The sequence below is a fragment of the Dermochelys coriacea genome, chromosome 20, assembly GCF_009764565.3.
Source record: "Dermochelys coriacea isolate rDerCor1 chromosome 20, rDerCor1.pri.v4, whole genome shotgun sequence".
NCBI classification, from domain to species: domain Eukaryota; kingdom Metazoa; phylum Chordata; order Testudines; family Dermochelyidae; genus Dermochelys; species Dermochelys coriacea.
Genome location: NC_050087.2, coordinates 10,147,805 through 10,169,442, shown reverse-complemented (window position 1 = coordinate 10,169,442; position 21,638 = coordinate 10,147,805). Strand labels below are relative to the sequence as shown.

The 21,638-nt window shown below is 50.6% G+C and overlaps 1 protein-coding gene across 1 annotated transcript; it reads right to left on the bottom strand.

Annotated features, from left to right (window-relative positions):
• Positions 1-490: 490 nt before the first annotated feature.
• Positions 491-20,800, bottom strand: LOC119845955 (poly(U)-specific endoribonuclease-like). Its single transcript, XM_043506796.1, has 6 exons — positions 20,605-20,800; positions 11,949-12,083; positions 4,069-4,240; positions 3,359-3,558; positions 1,917-2,030; positions 491-1,511 (listed from the first exon to the last, which is right to left on the bottom strand). Exons 1-6 carry the CDS (start codon positions 20,681-20,683, stop codon positions 1,501-1,503), a joined length of 711 nt encoding a protein of 236 aa, XP_043362731.1. The 5' UTR covers positions 20,684-20,800; the 3' UTR covers positions 491-1,500.
• Positions 20,801-21,638: the final 838 nt, after the last annotated feature.

Below are 21,638 nucleotides of genomic sequence, written 5' to 3'. Positions count from 1 at the left end.
CCAGTCTGTTTTGGAGGAATCTCTGTCCTGCTCCCAGCTGGACTTCACTATATCTGCCATTGCACTGGGGTCCAGCAGGCCCCTGGATGGCCACCCCCACAGGGAGGCCAGGAGTGAATGTCCATAGGAGCTGAACTCCCCTCGCATTCTCGGGGGCATGAGGCACATGGCCAGGGAGCAGTGGCTCAGCCAGCTTCCACCCTAGTTCAGAGCCGGCTTTTGGCAGAACCTTATGTGCAGTGATCTCCATCTTAGGCCACAGAGCAGTCTGCACTCAGGCAATGCCCGCTTCCAGACTGCAACTACAGCAAGACTGCGGCTACTCCTCCCGCCCCTCGGTTCCCCATGAGTGCCTGGTGTCCCCACCGCCTGGTGGGTCCTAATGGCAGAATCTCCACTCGGGCTGGCAGGAAGGAAAGGGCATGATCCCTCTCCCTAGGGTGGATCCACATCACCCTCTATTCAGACCAAGGGCTAAAGGCTAGTGTCTGGTCCTTAGATCTTGTCGGGGACCCCAGTGGCTATAGAGACCATGGAAGGATTCTGCTCCCATGTACACCAGTGTAAATCCAGGGTCTCCAGGGAGCTTCCAGCTTTACAGCAGAACTTGGCGGGGCAACGGTCCAAAGGCACACAGCATTGCCCTAGCTAGGCCATTGCAGTTAAGGGGAGTTCTACCAGTGACTTCAATGCAAGCAGTTAGGCCAACGCCAAGCACCATTGATGAGCTGTGGCCATAGGCCAGATGTCCGTGGAACTCCATAGGCCTTGTACTGAATTTTCCTGGCAATCCCTGTGGGCCAAACCCAGCCGCAATGCCAGTGGAGAAGGAGAAGCTTTCTCCATCCCAAAGCAACCCTCTGCTTGTGTAGCCAACGGAAATTAGCTGAAGAAATTAGCACCCCCACATCCCAGGGGCAGGGAGAGGAGTCTGTGCAGCCAGACAGTCACCATGTCACACAGGGGCAAGGCCAACTTCTTCAAAGCATCTTTTATTTAACTTGTCTGCATTAATTCCCATCTATCGCATTAGACACTCAACACTTCTTATCATCTTCTGCTGGGACGAGGGACACATGCTTGGGAAGGGAACTGGGCGCTTATTCAGGGCTACAGACAGTTCACATTGCCTTCCTTCCTTCCTTTATTGTGCAGGTATCTTGGAGGGCCCCAGCTTCCTTCAGCATCATGCAAACATAATGCATATGCAGCAAGATCATTTAACCCTGCCAAGGCAGGGCCCAGGCTTGGCAAGTGCAGAAGGGCGTGATCAGCACCTTGCAGTCTGTGCCCCCTCTATAAGCCCAAGTTTCCTGGTGCAGCTGCATGCTCCCAGGATGTCACCACCACCCTTCCACCTCCCCGTGCCTCCCTGCAGCTGGGATCGCTGGCAGCATCAGGATGATGTCACATAGGCAGTCGCTATATACTTCCTGTTGTTGCCATTGGTGGATTTGGTCCAGGTGTAGGTCTGAATGCCCAGCTGGTGGCCCCCTAGGCTCAGCCAGCACCTGAAGGAGGAAAGCCCACTTTTCAGCACGGCCTCGCTCCTGACTCCACCCCTCTCGCAGACGAGCAGCTCAGTGCTCAGGGACTGAGCCCATGCCAGGCAGTGCTGAGGGCAGCCACTCTGACCCCAGAGCTCAGTCCAGAATGCCATAGGATTCATGTCCCCCCCACATCACCTAGGCCAAGGCAAGCCTCCTCTTAATTCCCCTCACCCCATACTCTGTCCAGAACTAGGCTCCCCTGCCTACCAAGCCTTCATAGGCCTCCCAAACTCCTCCCAACACAGCCCTGTACCCATACCACCCCTGAGGCCTGGTACCCTGGTCACCCCTGCTCAGTACATGCTAGCACAGCCCATCACTCCAGCCAACCTGCCTGGGCTGTGTGTACCCAGCACCGTACTGCACCTGAAAAGACGTGCTCGAAGCCGCTGGAATCCCCCTCATCCTTGCCTCTGGAATAAAGGTCAAACCACATCTCCTTCAGGTCGCTGACAAACTCCTCCTTGGTGCTGTACCGCTCTGGAGAGAAAGCAACACAGACAGGGCCCCGAGTGAGTGAAATGAGGGAAACCAAACTTCTGAGAGAGGCATCTTCTGGGCCTTGTGTACTGCTGACAGACCCGGTTGTGTCGGTGGCTTTGGAGCTAAATGCATGAGCCTCTACTGACTAACTAAAAGCTACATGGCTCTTAGTCAAGGCTGTAGCAGACATCAATCTCTAGATGGACTAGGTGCCACTGGAGGAGAACAGAGCGCCACTCCCATCAGGCTTGGGTTACACATGCTCTGGGCAGATCCCCTCCAGACTCCTGACCAGGCTTTGGAAGAACCAGAGAGGAGTCTGCCTCTGCTCCAGAGCAGGCATCCCGGGTGTTACAGTGAGCTCTGGGCCTGCCAGGCATGACTTTGGGTGCTCAGCCAGTGCTTAGGCAGTGCTGGGCAGCGGCCCATGCACTGTGCCCCTCTTGAGATGTGTTAATCTTCCCACCTGCAGGGACCCATCCCGTTGCACAGCTGCTCCACCTTCTTGGTTCATAATTCTCAGTGTTGGAGAGAGCTGCTGCACTGACAGCCCTGGGAGCAGTGTGCCCCCAGCACAGCGGAAGCAGAGAGTGGGCGCCCCAATACCACCAGCGGGCAGAGCCCACCAGGAGGGAGGGGGTGCTCAGATTCTGTGGCCCATTCAGACCCTGGCTTCTCTGCTGAGAGCAGCCATGGAAGCTGGTTGTGATGGAGGAGTGTCCTATAATGGTCCCCGAAACTTTGAGGAGGGATGTGCGCAGGAATTTAAATTTGACCCCTTTTCGGGGGACACAGAAGCTCGCTCTCCCCACTCCCTCCCCAGCCCTGGCAAGAGCTTGATATTCCCTATCTCCATGGCCCCGGGACCAGAGAAGTTCTGTGCCCATTACGATTATTAGGGGGCCCTTGCCCCTGCTTGCCCACCCCTTGCGCACACACCTGATTTTGAGGAACCTGCAACACCTTCTGCTGTCAGCCACTGGAAAGTGCTTGGATGAAGGAAACACCTGTTCTCAGGGTAACTCGCATGTTCAGATAGTCCGAGCAATACACTCAGCAGGAAGATTGGTGACCAGGCCTATCCCTTGCTCAGCGGGTGCAACCCAGTTCTACCCCAGCAGGCCCTTCCCAGTACAACCCCAACAGGCCCTGGCTGCCCACTGTTACCCCAGCAGGCCCTGCCCACTGCTACCCCAGCGGGCCCTGGCTGTGCAATGCTCCCCAGCAGGTGCTGACTGCCCAGTGCTACCCCAGCGGGCCCTGCCCAGTGGTATCCCAGTGGCCCTGTCCAGTGGTACTCCAGGCACAGCACAGGATCCGCTTACTTTTCTTGTGCAAGAAATTGTAAAGCTTTTTCATGAGCTCTGTTTTCATGACCTCCTGTAGGAAGTTCTCCTGCTCCTTCAGCTGCTCAGCACTGAAGGATTCCCCTCTGCCCATCATCCTTTGGTAATTATCCAGCAGCTTAATGAAGCTGGCATAGGTGGGTTTGGAGAAGAGCTTCTCATTGACATATGTGTAGAGTCTGAAATGGAGAGATTGTTGGAGCTGGGGGGCAGGAACGGCCAGTACAGCAGCTTCCTGGAACCAGGGCCAGTGACCAGGGACTCCAGGTGCCCAGCATGAGATTCCTTAAAGGGCCTGAACTGCCAGAGCCAGTGTGCTTGGCACATCCTGAGAATCAGGCGCCTTTAAACTGTCTCAGGTCCAGTGACCAAAATCACTGGGCACTTTTGAAAATTTAGGCCTAAGATCTTTGAAATTGCCCCCCACCCTGCTTGCCCCTTCCGCTCCCCCGACTCCCCCCAGCGGGGGCCCTAGCAATCAGAAGGGCTCTCCCTGCTCTCTCCCACCCCCCAGGAACTTGCATTCTCTAATATCATAACACGGCCCTTCGGCCCATCCCCTCCCGTGCAGGCTCCCTGCTCGAAGCTCTGCATGGCATCGGCCACGCTCCACCCTCATGCTGGAGCTGTGTGGGGGTTGGAAGCAGGTCACCCAGCCCAAGGCAATGGCAAGCACACAGAGAACTCACGGCTCAGGAGAATGATCCTCTTTGTCTCTGGTCTCGGCGGACGAGATGAGATGCTGCGGGTTAATGATGATGTCTGACTTCTGGGCTTTATTGTGGTCCACCTTGTAAAGCTGCTCGGAGATGCTCAGAAGCTCTTCGTTGGTGATGGAGTCGTGACTGCTGGAGAATCCCTCTGCAGGGGTCAGGGCCATTGCACAAGCAGATGAGTGGATGTGAAAAGCCAGGCCTGGGACCTTACACTTGGGGGATGGCCCAGCGCCCCACTTTCAGCAATTCCAGTGACTCAGTTGCCCCACGCCAGGGAGCTTGTCCGGATTTTGGCTTCCCCCAACACAGAGCTGCAAGGGGTGGGGCAGGGCTATTGAAAGCCTCAGCAATGCTGGGGAGAGGGAGAACTGAGGCTTCTAAGAAGGGGAGCCCCAAAACCCCAGTTCGACCTCACTGCTAAGGGCATCCCCCAGGGCATGGGGAGCACAAGGCTGTGGCACCACTTCAGCCCCACTTCAGCCCACAGGATGCCCAGGCTTCATGGTGGTCTCAGCCCAGGGCCGGATTATCCACAGACTGCAAGTGCATTGGGGCAAGGGCATCACGGCTAGGAGCAGTGCTGCTAGCTCTAATGATTTCACCAGGAGGCTCACACTATTCATTTTTTTGCATCAAGCCCTGGCTTCTGGAGTCAGATAATTATGGGGGAGTGACAGTTTATAGTCCAAGACTGCCTGATTGCCTGGGTCTAAGCTCAGGTGCCAGCTCTCAAGGTTCCTTCCCCACCCTGAACTCTAGGGTACAGATGTGGGGACCTGCATGAAAACCTCTTAAGCTTATTTTTACCAGCTTAGATTAAAACTTCCCCAAGGTACAAACTATTTTACCTTTTGCCCTTGGACTTCCACTGCCACCACCAAACGTCTTACCGGGTTTATTTTTGAGAAAGAGTTGTTTGCAAACGTCTTTCCCCCCAGAATCCTCACCAAAACCTTGCACTCCCCTTCCTGGGGAAGGTTTGATAAAAATCCTCACCAATTTACATAGGTGACCACAGACCCAAATCCTTGGATCTTAAGAACAATGAAAAAAAGAAGATTCTTTTCCAGTTTCTTACCAGAAGAATTTTAATAGAAGAAACAGTAAAAAGAATCACCTCTGTAAAATCAGGATGGTAAATACCTTACAGGGTAATTAGATTCAAAACATAGAGAATCCCTCTAGGCAAAACCTTAAATTACAAAAAGACACAAAGACAGGAATATCCGTTCCATTCAGCACAGCTTATTTTCTCAGCCATTTAAAGAAATCATAATCTAACGCATATCTAGCTAGATTACTTACTAAAGACTCCATTCCTGTTCTGTCCCCGGCAAAAGCATCACACAGACAGCCCCAGACCTTTTGTTTCCCCCCCCCCCTCCAACTTTGAAAGTATCTTGTCTCCTCATTGGTCACTGTGGTCAGGTGCTGGTGAGGTTATCCTAGCTTCTTAACCCTTTACAGGTGAAAGGGCTTTTCCTCTGGCCAGGAGGGATTTTAAAGGTGTTTACCCTTCCCTTTATATTTATGACACCAGCCCAAGCTGCTAACCATGCCTCAACGTCCATACTGCTATTTTTAGAACATTAGCATTAGCTCAAGCAGTGCTAATGTGTCTGTCTACCGGGCTGCAAGACACACTACCAGCTGCAGTAGAGGCAGACCATATAAGTCTAAAAGGGACCACTGTGATCATCTAGTGTGACCTGTATAACACAAGCCAAAGACCTTCCCTGACTCAATTCCTTTTTGAACTAGAGCAGATCTTGTAGCACAGGGCTTTTCAACTTTTTTCATTTGAGGCCCCTAAAAGATTTTGAATGGAGGTGTGGTCCTCTTTGGAAATTGTAGACATAGTCTGTGGACCCCAGTGGCCACGGATCCTGGATTGAAAACCACTGTTTTAGGAAAGTATCCAGTCTTGATTTTAAAATGGCCAGTGTTGGAGAATCTCCCACAACCCTTGGTAAATCATTATAAAGTTTAACACGTTTCAGAGTAGCAGCCGTGTTAGTCTGTATTCGCAAAAAGAAAAGGAGTACTTGTGGCACCTTAGAGACTAACAAATTTATTAGAGCATAAGCTTTCGTGAGCTACAGCTCACTTCATCGGATGCATTTGGTGGAAAAAAAAAAAAAAAGCTGTAGCTCACGAAAGCTTATGCTCTAATAAATTTGTTAGTCTCTAAGGTGCCACAAGTACTCCTTTTCTTTTTATAAAGTTTAAGTACTCTCACTGTTAAAGTTTGCACCTTATTTATCTGAATTTGTCTAGCTTTAACTTCTAACCATTGGATCGTATTTGATCTTTGTCTGTTAGATTGAAGAGCTCAGTATTAAATATTTGCTCCCATGTAGGTACTTGTAGACTGTAATCAAGTTACCCTTTACCTTTCTCTTTGTTAAGCTAAATAGATTGAGATCCTTGAGTCTGTCACTATAAGGCATGTTTTCCAATCCCTTAATCATTCTCATGGCTCTTCTCTGAACCCTCTCCAATTTATCAACTCCCCTGTTGAATTGTGGGCACCAGAATTGGACACATTATTCCAGCAGCAGCCACTCCAGTGCAAAACAGAGAGGTATAACAACTTCTCTACTCCTACTCGAGATTCCTCTGTTTATACATCCCAGGATCACATTAGCCATTTTGGCCACAGCATCACACTGGGATCTCATGTTCAGCTGATTATCCACCATGACTCCCAAATTTTTCTCAGCGTCTCTGCTTCCAAGGATAGAGTAGGCCTGCATTCTTTGTTCCTGGATATAGATATACATAGAAATGCTTTCCCCAGCACTGCACAGCACCATCTACCTGCACTGTGCATAGAAGGGGGTTGATGCTACAGATGCCACGGGTCTATGTCATGCCCCACATCTGTACAGGCAAGGAGAGAGTCCGATCTCTTCACTCAGATAACCAGGGTGGGATCCCGGAGAGATCAGCTCCTCTCTGGTATAGGAACAAAGAATGCCTGTCATACTGGCAGGATGGGCTCTGTGTGCTGGAGAGCAGGACTCTGAAAGGGACTTGGGGTTGATGATGGAAACCAACCGAACATGAGGTCCCAGTGTGACTGTGTCTGGGAGTGTGAACATGGTGCTTGGCCATATCAACAGGAATCTCAAGTCAGAGCAGAGAAGTGCTATTACCCTTGTGACAAAGTTCCTGCTCTATCTTGGTGGGTCTTGTGCTTATTGGCGGATTTGCTCACTTTGGAGCTTCACGGCAGCCCTCAGCTTGGCCGTTTTTCTGAATTCACAGTCCAAGTCGACTCCTCCTGTGTCTGACCAGGAGTTGGGAGGATTTGGGGGGAACCCGGGCCCGCCCTCTACTCCGGGTTCCAGCCCAGGGCCCTGTGGAATGCAGCTGTCTAGAACTGCCTCCTGGAACAGCTGTGCGACAACTACAACTTCCTGGGCTACTTCCCCATGGCCTCCTCCCAACACCTTCTTTATCCTCACCATAGGACCTTCCTCCTGGTGTCTGATAATGCTTGTACACCTCAGTCCTCCAACAGTCCGTGTTCTCACTCTCAGCTCCTAGTGCCTCTTGCTCCCAGCTCCTCACACGCACACCACAAACTGAAGTGAGCTCCTTTTTAAAACCCAGGCACCCTGATTAGCCTGCCTTAATTGATTCTAGCAGCTTCTTGATTGGCTGCAGGTGTTCTAATCAGCCTGTCTTAATTGTCTCCAGAAGATTCCTGATTGTTCTGGAACCTTCCCTGTTACCTTACCCAGGGGAAAGGGACCTACTTAGCCTGGGGCTAATATATCTGCCTTCTATTACTCTCCTATAGCCATCTGACCTGACCCTGTCACATATTCCCACCCTCTGCTCAACACTATGGGGTTGGGCAACTTGGGACGTCTGGCAGTGTACTCGTGACAAGCCATCTGCATTGCCATGGTGGCTTCCAGCCTGGTGTTGTATGGTGAATTGGAAAGGTTGTAGGGACAGGAACCATCTGGTCACCCTTGCGTTCTTCTCTTTATTTCGCTGCATCCACTGGAGGGGTGCATGGTCGGTCACAAGGGTAAACCGTCGTCCCAGAAGGTAATAACATAGTGTTTCCATGGCCCATTTCACAGCTAGGCACTCTCTTTCAACCACGGCATACTTCTGCTCTCTCGGGAGGAGTTTCCTGCTGAGGTAGAGGACTGGGTGTTCTTCATCTCCGACCATCTGCAATAGGACAGCTCCCAATCCTACTTCAGATGCATCTGTTTGTAAAATGAATTCTTTGTTGAAGTCTGGGGCTATAAGTACGGAGTTACTGCAGAGGGCTGTCTGTACATCCATGAATGCTTCCTCTGTGGCATCTGTCCACTTCACCATGTCTGGACCCCGGGCTTTTATCAGGTCTGTCAGGGGACTCGCTCTGGTAGCAAAATGGGGAATAAATCTTTGGTAGTACCCCACCACACCCAGGAATGCCCGGACTTGCTTTTTCCGATTCAGCCGGGGCCAATTTTGGATAGCCTCTAATTTGTTTAGTTGGGGCTTGACCATGCCCCTTCCTACAATGTAGCCAAGGTATTTAGCCTCAGCTAGCCCTATAGCACACTTGGCTGGGTTGGCTGTGAGGCCAGCCTGTCTTAGCGTGTCCAGAACCCCTTCCACCTTTCCTATGTGGGTTTCCCAGTCGGGGGTGTGAATAATCATATCATCCAGGTATGCCGCTGCATAACTGGTATAGGGCCATAGGAGCTTGTCCATAAGACGCTGGAAGGTGGCAGGTGCCCCATGCAGTCCAAAAGGAAGAACAGTATATTGAAACAGACCTTCTGGTGTAGAGAATGCCATCTTTTCTTTCGCATCTTTGGCAAGGGGAATCTGCCAGTATCCCTTTGTTAAATCAAGGATGGTCAAAAATCGGGCATTGCCCAGGCGGTCAACTAACCCATCGATACGGGGTATGGGGTATGCATTGAATTTGGATTTCTCATTCAGCCGGCGAAAGTCATTACAAAACCTAGTGGTGCCATTGGCTTTGGACACCAACACAATCGGGCTTGACCACTGACTGTGGGACTCTTCGATGACTCCCATCTCCAATATCCTTCACGAGCTTCCCCGAGACAAGTGTGATACCACTCCCCGAATCAACCAGTGCTGTGATTGTGTCTCCATCACATTTAGCTTCACTGGTCTAGTGTACATATGTGGGGTTAGTGAGACCCCCACAAGGTGGATTAGGGAGCATGGGTCTGCCCAGTTCCCCAGGTTACACTGCATAGGCTCCTCAGCTTTGGGACACTGTGCAGCTATGTGTCCTCACTCCCGGCAGGCGTAACATCTGTATGGAGCCCTAGGCATTCCCTGGTCTCCTGATTTGGGGTAGTCTAACATCATGATCCTCTTCCCCTTCAGTGCTCCGACTCTTTGTGGCTTCTGGTGTGCCTTCAGCCCTCTCTTTCCACCTGGGTTCTCCTAGTGGCCCAGTCACCCGAGCGCTAGGGTTTGGTGCTGCTAGTTTAACCAGGGGTGCTTCTTCCTTAAATGGTCGGGTCAGCTCCCTCGCCATCCTTCGCCTTTCTACTAGTGCGACAACCTCGTCGTAGGTGGAGGATTCGTTCTGGCTTACCCAGGCGCGAAGGTCTGGCGGTAATCTTCTCATGTACCGGTCGACGACCAGAACCTCTAGTATCTCCTCTGGACTCCGGGACTCAGTTTGTGACCACTTTCATGCAAGATGGATGAGATCATATAATAGGGACCGCAAGGTTTTGTTTTCCTGGTACCTCCACTCATGATATCGCTGGGCCCGCACTGCGGTCTTTACCCCAGATCTGGCCAGGATCTCTGCTTTCGGATGAGGGTTGTCTGCCGCAGCCTCTTCAGGCAAATCATAGTAGGCCTTCTTGGCCTCCCCACACAGGAATGGAGCAAGGAGGCCAGACCACTGTTCTCGGGGCCAAGCCTCCCGCAGGGCTGTCCTCTCAAAGGCCAGGAGGTATGCCTCTACATCATCCTCCCGCATCATTTCTGCAGCCAATCATGGCTGCAGTTCAGCTCTGTAAGGGCCTTTACCTGGTTTACCAGTTCCCGCAACATAGCCCGATCTTGAGCAGCCTGGTCCATCAGCAGGTGATTAGTCTCTTGCTGCAGCCGCGCTGCCTCCTGTTGGGCGGCTGCCTGGACATGAGTAGCCTCCGGCTGGGCAGCCGTGGCTTGAATCAGTGCCCGCACTACCTCCTTCATTGTGGTGAAAAAAATAAAAATAGACCCTCTTCCCTTTTTCCCTGATTAGCCTGCCTTAATTGATTCTAGCAGCTTCTTGATTGTCTAATCAGCCTGTCTTAATTGTCTCCAGAAGGTTCCTGATTGTTCTGGAACCTTCCCTGTTACCTTATCCAGGGAAAAGGGACCTACTTAGCCTAGGGTTAATATATCTGCCTTCTATTACTCTCCTATAGCCATCTGGCCTGACCCTGTCACACCCTCTATACAGCATCGGCAAGCCTGATACTGGATATTGTGCCCACAGTTCAGAAACAAGGTAGAACAATTGGAAAGGGTTCCGAGAAAAGCCACAGGAATGATGCAAAGTCAGGAAAACCAGACTGAAGGAGCTCTATCTGTTATCTTATCCAAGAGCAGGTTAAGAAGTGATTTGAGCCGGTCTGTAAGTACCACATGGGGAGGAGGTTTCTGATAGCAGAGAGCTTTTTTGAATGGCAGACAAAGGCAGAACAAGATCCAGTGGTGGCAGCTGAAGTCTGAAAAATTGAAACAGAAAATGAAATGCAAATTTGTAGCAATGGGGGAATTTCCCATTGGAGCAGCTTACCAAGGGGTGTGGGGGATTCCCTGTCACTCGGAGTTCTTCAATCAAGCCTGCGTGTCTCCTTCAAAAAGATCTGCTCTAGCCCAGTCACAGACTATCACTACAATCACTGACTGCTGGGCCCATGCAAGAACCCTGGTGGATCCTCTGGCTCATACTATCCAGAAGCTCCGACTGGATGATCACAATGGCCTTAAAGTCCATGAGTCTTTAAGGCCATAGAAGCACGTGGGGACTGTGAGGCCTTATGACACTGCCTGACACCTCCTAGCACCTTTCATTTGCACCTTATTACAAATCATGCTCCCCAGGTTTACACCTGGATTTACTTCTGTGGCACACAGCCCTACAACTTTTCTACCACAGGCTGTTACCTGCCCCTCATTGCCGTCATTACAGTAAAAATGCTGAATCCTGAGAATCCCAGCTTTGGAAACCCATGGCCTTTGTACTGATAGGAAATGCAGAAGAGCAATAACACATGTGCAGAGCCTGGGGTTTGGGGAAACAGGCAGGGGCTGGCTGGAAAATGGCCGCAGGTCACACACTTTGCTAGCGATAAGTGCAGCTACTCACCCATGGAGTCTGCAAGCCCGGCCATGGGGTCCTTCTGTCTCCCATCTACATTAAGTGAAAAGAAAAAAGAAAGCAAACGATCACGCAGTAGATGGTCCCAGACTCAGGTACCTGGGTTGTGTGGACTTCCCAGGGACTTACACTTAATGTGTTATCTAAAGAAACTGAAGGTAGTGGTTGGTGCCTGATTGTCATTGTTTTCTATTCATTAGAGGACATCACACACTTGGGAACACACACACGTTTGCACATGCAAGGGCACATCCAAGCACCCACAGATACAAGCGCACACAGTCAGTGCATTGCTCTGCTGTGTTGTTCTCCGTGTTCAGTTTGGAACCAATAAATGTGAGAATTGGACAGACTGTTGTAACCATAATCACAATCGATAATGACGGATGGAATGGGAAAGCGACAGCAGTACCGGGAAGCAACCCAGAGCCCATCCCAGCCCCGTGTCCCCCCAGAGGCTGCTCACCCTTGCTGCAGTGCATATGGTAGTCTTCACAGCAGTTGCGATGTTTTTCACACTTGGTATTACAGTGACACTCATCCTGCTTGTTGTACGGCTCGTGGCAGCGCCCCCTGCAGGAGTTGGGATCTGTGTACCAGCCTGGGGGAAAGGAAAAACAAGCATTTAGTTTAAAAGGCAGCAACACCGTCCGTTGGGCTAGTCATGCAGCAATCACGCTGCTGACTCCAACCAATGACGCAGGCCGGGATCCACATTGTGACAGCTGCCCATGCCACCTGCTGCAGAGGAAGGTGCAGAACACTCCCTCGTGGGTAAGTGGGGATCACCTGCGGGGATGGAAGTTCCTTCTCAGTGACCAGTGACCTGGAGCCACATGGTCGTGTGCACAGATGCTCCAGCGTGATCCCCTGGGAGATGCTGTTCCGGCCCAGGCCGGGAGAAGGGACGTCAATCGTACTCAGCTTTTTGCTGCTGGCCGAGTCAGCTACGTGGCATAGGTGAGTAGCAATGGTCCCAACCCACAACGTTTGGCTCCCAGCCTAACATTCTCGGATGTTTGGATTGGACCTAGCGGTTCTGTTCGTGGCAGAGGCTGCGAGTCATCCTGCGCAGAGCACACAGTGGAGTCTCCATGAGCTGGAATCTGCTCATCGAGTGTGGGACTGGCACAGCCAGGGGTTGCTGGGTGGTTCCATGCCCTGAGCGGTGCTGGAGCTTGGGCTGGATAGTCACAATGGTCCCTTCTGGCCTTGAATTTGACAACTCTGTGAATGAGGGAGGTGGCACGAGTCCTAGGCAGCTGGTAAGCCCCATTTAACCCTGCTTTCATAGCTTCTGTGATTCTAAAACCAGGAGGGACCATTCTGATCATCTAGTCTGAGCCGCACGCAGGCCAGAGAATCCCCTGTCCACAGCCCACTGGCTTGTGGCAGAGCCCTGAGGTAACTGCAGGCCTGTGCTGAGGTGAATTTCAACCTGGGAAGGGCCAGCAAAGGAGTTAATAGAAAGCTGTGTTAATTCCCAGCATTGTGAATCCTGGACTGCAGCCCCTAGGCATTGATAGAGACTCACCGGCAGAGCTGGCATGTGCTGACTCTGTTTCCCCTTTATCCTCAGCAGCTGCAATAAAGGAAAAGGAAAAGCCATGATTGTCTGTAGCTGGCGGTGGAGGGGCTGAGAGACGGGAAGGTATGAGCAGGGCTACCCTGTCTTATTTGGACATGGCCCACTCATGGCTGCACCACCCAAGGAGCAGCCCAGTGAAAATAATTAACCCTTGGAACAATGTAAGGGTCATGGTGGATTTGCCATCACTGAAATTTGTAAGTCAAATTTGGATGTTTTTCTAAAATATGTCCTCTAGGAATTGTTTTGGGGAAAGTCCTGTGGCCTGTGTTACACAGGAGGTCAGACTAGAGGATCACAGTGGTCCCTACTGGCCTTGGAATCTAAGAATCTTGAATCGTGGTGGGACTGGGTTAGCTGCAGAGCTGCTTGGGAACTGGCATTTCTTCCCTGCCAAAGGTTTCACTGAAAATGGAAAAGGTTTTGTTTTTGCCAAAAACAATTGTCTGACTTTGGGGGGTGGGGGTGGGGGGGTTTGCTGACCAATAGAAAGCATTAAAAATGAAAATGTTTCCTCTTTTGGTAACTGAAACTGAAACATTTTATCTGGGTGAGTGAAATATTTTGGTAAGACCAAAAATTTCCACCCAACTAGTTCACATTTTTCAGTCACCAAAAATATGAAAAAAATTAAAACATTTTGTTTTCTGATTCCTGAAAACTGAACCATGTTTTGGCCTTTGGCTTTTCACCAAAAACCAAAAGAATTTCATCTGACACAACCATTGTGGAATATTGCAATGAAAGAGCCAGAAAAGTGGTTTGAGGTAAAATTCTCAGCCGCCTCTCGCCTGGGTCTGAAGTGAGAGGGGCTGAGGTGGGCAGCACAGCCAGCCAGCCAGGCTGCAGGCAAGGAGCATGAATGTGATGGAGAAGCAGTGGAGAGATTCCTGGGAAGGGAGTGACCCGGTCATAGCGCAGGCCAGCGACACTTTGAACTGACCAGCCAGGCTCCAGCATGGCCCCAGGAACAAGAATAGCAGAGTGACTTAAAGGCATCTTTGCCCATGCATGCAGGCCCCTCCCTTACTGGGCCACATTGCTCCTAGACCCCAGCTGAGGTCAGTGTCTTTTCGCTGCACCTGGTGACTGCACCACTGAAACGTCACCAACAATAGTGACTAATTTCAGAGTAGCAGCCATGTTAGTCTGTATTCGCAAAAAGAAAAGGAGTACTTGTGGCACCTTAGAGACTAACAAATTTATTAGAGCATAAGCTTTCGTGATCTACAGCTCACTTCATCGGATGCATTTGGTGGAAAAAACTTTTCTTTTTACTTTTCTTTTTTCCACCAAATGCATCCGATGAAGTGAGCTGTAGCTCACGAAAGCTTATGCTCTAATAAATTTGTTAGTCTCTAAGGTGCCACAAGTACTCCTTTTCTTTTTGCGAATAGTGACTAAGAGAGGCTTTTAGTTTCCCTGCCATAAATCAGCCATAACTACAGACTTGCCTGCTGTGTCAGGGTTTATGAGATGCACTTGAAAGCGGAGGCAATTAGCTTTTGCCCTGGAGTGATTTCACAATCCTGTGCTCACCTGCCCCACGCCAGGACTGTGGGAAACCTCTGCACACTGTCATACTCTGATATTGCACCTGGGATCCAGCAATCCCGGTGGAAGGAGCCAGGCTCCTGCTGGCTTTGCTTCATGTGGGAATCAGTGGGGGCTGTTAGTGAGCCCATAGAATGGCCATGCCTCACAGTATCAGTGCTTCAGTGCCTTATAGCTCCAGGAGCATGTGCCCTGGACCTGTGAGCTTCCCTGTGTAATATCTTAGTTGTATGCAGATTCCTCACGGATTGGGTTCATTTATGCAACCTCTTTTGGACTGATGCAGCACTAGATGATAAACACCAGAGCGTCATTCACCCTGACCCACCCTCATATGCTGGCACAGACACAAGTGCGTCAGATGTTTCATCTCCAAACCCATGAAAACCCCTTTACAGCCCCTCTGTACAAATTCTCAACTTCTGGGATAGAGGCAGGCAAGTGATTGTTAGGGAGAATATTAATTAGCAGTGTAGCCCGTTGTCCTGTTTGCAAATCATATGGCCTCAGTGCCTTAAAAATCAATGAATTAACTGCCCTAGTAGGAGCTGTTGATCCCTGGCCTTCTGAAGATGTTAATGAGTTTTTGGCATGGTTACACAAATGCACACAATTGCTAAAAGCATTGGGAATTAACATTGTACAGAAGCTAATGCTAGTGCAAACTTTTCTAGCATCATTAAGTAGTCACACTACTGGCTTTGATAATAATGTTACTCAAATGGTTAAACACATGGCTCAAAAGCATTTTAAGCTATCTTGTGGTTTAGCTGCATTGAAAGCCGACACAGCAGACCTTGAATGAACCACCCAATGACCACAAGATCCGTTAAGGCAGTGTTTCCCAAACTGGGGACGCCGCTTGTTCAGGGAAAGCGGCATCGGGAGCCGCGATTGGCCGAACCGGCAGACACAGCGGGTAGACAAACCGGCCCAGCCCCCCAGGGGCTTTCCCTGAACAAGCAGCAGCCCGAGTTTGGGAAACAATGCGTTAAGGTATGAAGGCATGGTATTAGTATCCCGCAGACTCTACCGGACCACTAATACATGTGTGCCTGTAACAATGGACCAGTTCAATGAATGGCAGGACTTTCCATTCCTCCCTAGGCTAGACAAAGACACTCCCTCTGAGATACATCTTTGTACCCCGATACAAACAAGTTACATGTTGCCCCTCTGACAGCGTTACTTACTGACCCCTGATGTGGCTAGTTATTACTCATCACCTTATACATGTTGGTTTGATCAAAACATCTCTATTACATACTGTCATCCTGACCTTATCTTTTAGGAGGGGTCAGTGTGTTCCTGTTATTCTTGGGGAATATTTTTGTATCACCCTTGATATTGGGATGTTTGGGTACCACTTGATATCAAGATGTGTTTGAATGAGTACTCTGTGCTTAGCTGTTCTTAGGAATGGGCATTTTTGCAATATCAGCCCTGTTCTTGCCAGATTCTGTAAGCCTCTTGCTGCCTCCTGTCTCTTGCTCACAGCTTGTCTTTGCTTTATATCAGTAAAGCTTTGACCACTATTTTATCCTAGGCCTCATCCCAGGCCTCTAATACAAGGGCCTATGTCTCATGCTCTCTTCCTACTACATAAATCTCCAGCCAGCAGCCAGCTGGGTTTTCAGTTCCTGAAGGTGCTCCATAATGCCCTCTTCACACCCTGGACCTGAGTCTCCCCTGTTCTGTCACCTCATGCCATCGTCATTCCCAATAAGGCAGTGGAAACATTCACATTGACTTTATTGATAGTTGGCCAGAGGATCCTGAGTTAGTGGCAGCATTACTCTGACTCAACACTCACCCAGCACAGGGCTAATGACTGCCCACAGTGCAGGATAAGGGAGAATTAGGCTCCCTACAGTTCTGGGCATCCTGTTCTGCAGCTTCACAGAGTCTTTCTGGCAGAGATTGCTGCTTGGATTTTCTATCGTTTGTATTCATTCAGATGAAGAAAAATCCACTAATGTTTACTAGATTCCAGGTTCTTTAGAAGTACGCCACGTTATTTTAGACTAGTCGCTTTCCAACAAAAATAACTTCTGCCCTTGCACTAGTCAGGAAACAAATTACAAGGGCAACCAGTAAATCCTCATGCTTCAAGGGTAATCTAATTAATAGATAGTATCAGGAAGCAAAAATATTACTTCTATGTGGCAGCATTGCACAAATGCCCTCATTCATGAGAGTTCAGGAGAGGGTGGGTTTGCCTTCTTCTGAAGTGTCTCTGGCCTGGCAGAGGCAGGACCCATGGCTAGCTGGACCACTGGTCTCTCCCCATCTGGTGAATACTACCTTCTAGAGCTGGTTGGGAATGTCCCATTGCACCTTTTTTTGACGAAGACTCATGGATTTGACTAAATGAAAATGTTTGTGGAAAGCACCTGAAAATTCTGATTTCTTGTCAAAAAATCAAAAACCCGAAAAGAGAAAAATACTCAGTTTTTGAGTTTTCAATGAAAAGATGAAATTTTCCATAGGAAAAACTCCATTTTCTGAGGAGCTCTAGCAGTGCCCTGAAAATCTACTCTCTGGGCCCAAGCAGTTCTGCTGTCAGCGCCATGGTATCTAACAGGACAGATGAAGCAACAGAACCTCAGTACGTTCCTGTCCCAATCCTCCCACACCATTCAGGGCAGTGGTACAAGTGGACCTCAAGCTGCCTGCTTCCAGCTGCTCTTGCAAATAGATCCTGGTTTGCAATTCAGGGAAGAAGAACCTGGTTATGATGAAACATCCCGGTCATGTGCCACCTAATGCTGCGAACTCCTGACAAATCTTGAGTCAAACAGAGCATCTCGTGTGAGTCCGGTGTGTCCTCAGGAAGTACTGTGAGCTCAGTGTACAATGAAATCATCCAGGCCACTTGCTTAAACCACCACCAAGAAATCAAAGAAATTCCTGACTTGGGACACCCCGGATGCTGGCAAGAGAGAAGGATGCGGGGTTCAAGCATCACACAGTGCTTAAGGCATTTTATTCTGTGTCCCATTCCAACTGGCTGTGCTTCCCAGCCTCTCTGTCTGGGAAGCTCAGCCCTTAAAGCAGTGGTCCCCAAACTTTACAGGGTTGCAACCTCCCCTACCCTGTGCACGTTCCCCTCCCTACCCCCCGAACCAGGGCCGGGAGCAGGGCCAAAGCTCCCAGGGTGGGTGGGGTGGAAATGCAGAAGGGTTAAAGGGGCTTAGGCTGGGGCTGCAGCTGCAGGTGGGGCTGGGAGCAGGGTCGGAACCAGGAATGGAGCAATGGCTAGGGGCCGAAGCTGGGGTCAGGGATGGAGCTGGGAGCAAGCTATGACTAGCTTGGCCCCAGTGGGGGCTGGCAGCCAGGGCCACAGACAGGTATGGAGCTGTCCCAAGGTTGGGGATGCAGCCAGGCACAGGGCTGGGAGCCGGGACCACAGCTGGGGACAAGGCCAGAACAGACAGAGCTGGGGATGGAGCTGGAAGTGGGGCTGGGTGGTGCTCCCTCCCAATCCCCTGTGGGGCTGGCCCAGGCCTGACCGCTCACACACCCCCGTCCCGAACAGTCCTGCATGCCCCCTTAGGGGGTGCACTCCACAGTTTGGGGGCCTTTGCTTTAAAGGTATTGTCCCCAGTACCACAGGATGTTCTCCATTGTCTCCCCAGGTCAGTTATTCACACACTGAGCCCAGCTCTCCCCTCACACAGCTACTCCAGAGTCACCCCCATCTTAATGAGAAGAGAGACAGCCCCACATTCTACACCTGTTTATACCCTGCTCCGCCACTTCTGAAGACCCCTATTCTGCACCACCTTCACCTGCTGCACCAAGCTGTCCTGGTGAAGCTAGTGCCGGGAGGTCAGTGTGTGTGAGTTAGCTGTAGCAGGGCTACTCAGTGCACAGGCCCTGGTCCCAATCACCTGTCTCACAATGACCAAATTTCACCACCCACCAGAAGCATTTCACCTTGAATATAGGGCCCGATTCTCCCCAGATCTGCACCTTATGCCATCATCTCCTCCTGAGCCAAGTGAGGGCCAAATGCGTCCCAATCTCAGCAGTAGCTTCTCACCCCCACTTTGCTCTGTGGCTTGAGCACCCATGGAAAAAAATAGTGGGTGCTCAGCACCCACCAGTCACAGCTGTTCAGGGATGCCACCAAACAGCTGATAGGCAGTGCCACCAAACCCGTTTAGCGGCTCGAGGAGGGGCTTGGGAGAGGGCAGAGACCAGCAAGCAGTGAGGGGGGGCCCTCAAAGAAGGCACAGAAGGAGGGCAGAACGAGGCGGAGCAGAATTGGGGCCTTGGGGGAAGGAGCGGAGCAGGGGTAGGAAGATGTGGAGCAAAGGTGGGGTCTTAGAGGAAGGGGCCGAGTGGGGCCGGGGCCTCAGGGCAGAGCTGGGGTGGAGCCACCCCTGGAGAAAAGGCAAAGTCGGCACCTCTGTGTGGAGATGGCTCACAAGGTGGAAGCCAGGAGCAAATCAGGCCTTTGGCTAGTGGCTTGGGCTGAGAGTTTCGAAACTGGCTAAGTGATTCAGATGCACAGTTCCTGGGGGTTTCTGGGACTGGCGTGTCCAGCTCCCCTAGCAGAACAACAAGTTCATCCTTGCTGACTAAAGAGTCAAACCTGCTCCTAGGTCATTCCCAGAGACTGAACTTTGCTCCATGCCTAGGGAGCTTGCACAAATCCCCTGCACTTCAGCCCCTGTCAGAGGTCCAGGCCAGTGGAGCATGGGGCTGGGGCTGGGCCTCTGCAAAGGGATTGATTTCAACTGGACATAAAAAAGGAATCCACCTGTTTAGAGAAGTAGGTCATTCAATCAGAGATAATACCACATGACTTGACTAACCATTCAAACAGAGCAAACACCCAGTCACAGAGAGTTAATACTCCCAGAAAATATAAACTGTTAAATTCATTATTTAGAGACGTAAGAGATCAGAATAGGGTAATATCTCTTTAAATAGTGTGTGAGCCCTCTAGTGGTGCTCACCATGTTCTCTGTTTCCATAGCTGCAAGAACCATGTAGAGCAGCAGCCTGCGTGTAATTAGGGTGGGCATGCTGTGTGTGTTTAGTAAACCTGGTTATTTGGGACCTGACTGTGCCCTGGTGATTTCTTCCTGTTGTCTTTGCATAAAGAGCAAAAGACACACGCGAACTTTAAATTAGCCTCTATCATCTGATTAGCATCAGAGCTAGTCACAAACTGCTCACTCAATGTGTCACTGGTGAATAATGGTGATATTTGTGAAAGAAGGTATCTGAGAAAGAAATAGTCATGGCCTTCACCCAGCACTAGGAGAGTTCAGGCTGCTGAGGAGCCCATGGAAAGTGTCTCACAAACTATCCATGAATGAAAAACAAATCAGAGCAAATCACAATCTGTGCTTGGACAGAAAGTAAAGGGGACATTTTCAGGGATGGGGTGTAAATTATTCACAATAAATAATTGGAGGAGCCCAGACAGTGTTTCTGAGATGGGTATAACCCCAGCAGTGGCTGTGCCCAGGGGTGCTGGAACAATTTGTATAGTGGGGGTGCTGAGAGCCATTCAGCCAAACTGTAAACCCTATGTATAATGGAAACCACTTCAAGCCAGGAGGTGTGACAGCACCCCCAGCTCCAGCACCTATGGCTGTGCCATCACAACACTCCAAATACTAGAACAGCCTCCAGTTTCTCCGTTCTTGTCAAACCTTCTCCTGCTAAGCCCCAGGGGCCTCAACTTCACAAGGAGCTGAGCAATTCCTAGAGGTGCTTAGGGTGACCAGACATCCTGATATTAGGGTTTTTGTTTTATATAGGCCCTATTACCCACCGCACCCCCTCCCCTTAGGACTCTATTACCCTCCCCGTCTTGATTTTCCACACTTGTTATCTGGTCACCCTCGGGACACTAAGTGCCCCAATGGGAAGTTGCCTCAGACCCTTCCATGGCCAAGCCCTTGTTGGGAAGATCTTCTGGCTGTCATAGCATTGTGTGAAACAAAGCATCTCTACTTACTGCCAGAGGCCAAGCTGCAGGTGATTCCTGCTGTGATGAGAAGGATCCAGGTCTTCATTATTCCAGAGACGCAGCACATGAAGCTTCCAAGATGTCAGTGAGAAGGAGACTCCCGAATTCCCAAACACCTGTCTACCCATCCCTGCTATCTATGGGAGGCTCACAGCAATGCCAGAGGAGAGGGCACTGGGGAAGTTTGCTTGGATCCCTTGTGGGAGGAGTGTGCGGTGAATACGATAACAGCTGAGTGATGCACGGAGAGGCGTGCACACCAACCTTTCCAAAAAAATCCACTTTTTAAAAAATTTTGTTGCTTAAGCTAGGCGGAAGGCTGGAAATTCCGGCTGAGTCTATGGCTGTGCTCCGCCCACCGCAACATGCACGTGGCCCCAGGACTTTGGGTGCTCTGGTAGTAGAAATTAATAATCCAAGTATTAATGTGTGACACATCTCTGAGTGTCCTCTCACTGGGGAGTGCATTGCTGACACTCACTGGGCTGGGCTGTCATCCTGCCAGACTCTCCAGACCTGGGCTGGAGTGTGCTGCTCCCTCCAGTGGCCAAGGGGTTAAGGGGAAACATGCAAATGAAAAGATTGAGGCACTCATTGGGCTAGTTACCAACTCCTCACCCTGCTCCACTGCCTGGCTGCTGGCATGTCCTATGCGACAGCTAACCCCCCTCCCACATTGTCTCCCAGACGCTCTGTAGGAAAGTCCCACCCCATCCCCTCCCTTTGAGGTGGTACCGGGCACTCCCAGAGTTACCCAACAGCAGTCTCTGTAGTTTCTTGCTCCCTGCCCTGTTCCTCCAGCCCTTTGAGGCCTTCAATTATTTTACCACAGAGTCTCCGGGAAATGCCTGACTGTCCTGCTGCTTTCCAGTCACAGAACATGTTGTGTAAGCTGGGCAGGACACACACAAGGACCCAGCTCATGAGAGCTGCCAGATGGGATCAAACCAAGGGTCATCTAGCTCAGTCTCCTGGCTCCGAGACTGTCAGCATAGTTGCTTCAGAGGAAGATGCTAGGAGCC

Coding starts and splice junctions, on each gene's coding strand:
- LOC119845955 (XM_043506796.1), bottom strand. CDS start 20,683: ATGTGCTGCGTCTCTGGAATAATGAAGACCTGGATCCTTCTCATCACA. Junction 12,084..20,604: donor CTGCAGCTTGGCCTCTGGCA/GTAAGTAGAGAT, acceptor CCTTTCCCCCAG/GCTGGTACACAGATCCCAAC. Junction 4,241..11,948: donor CCATATGCACTGCAGCAAGG/GTGAGCAGCCTC, acceptor TGACCCCTGCAG/AGGGATTCTCCAGCAGTCAC.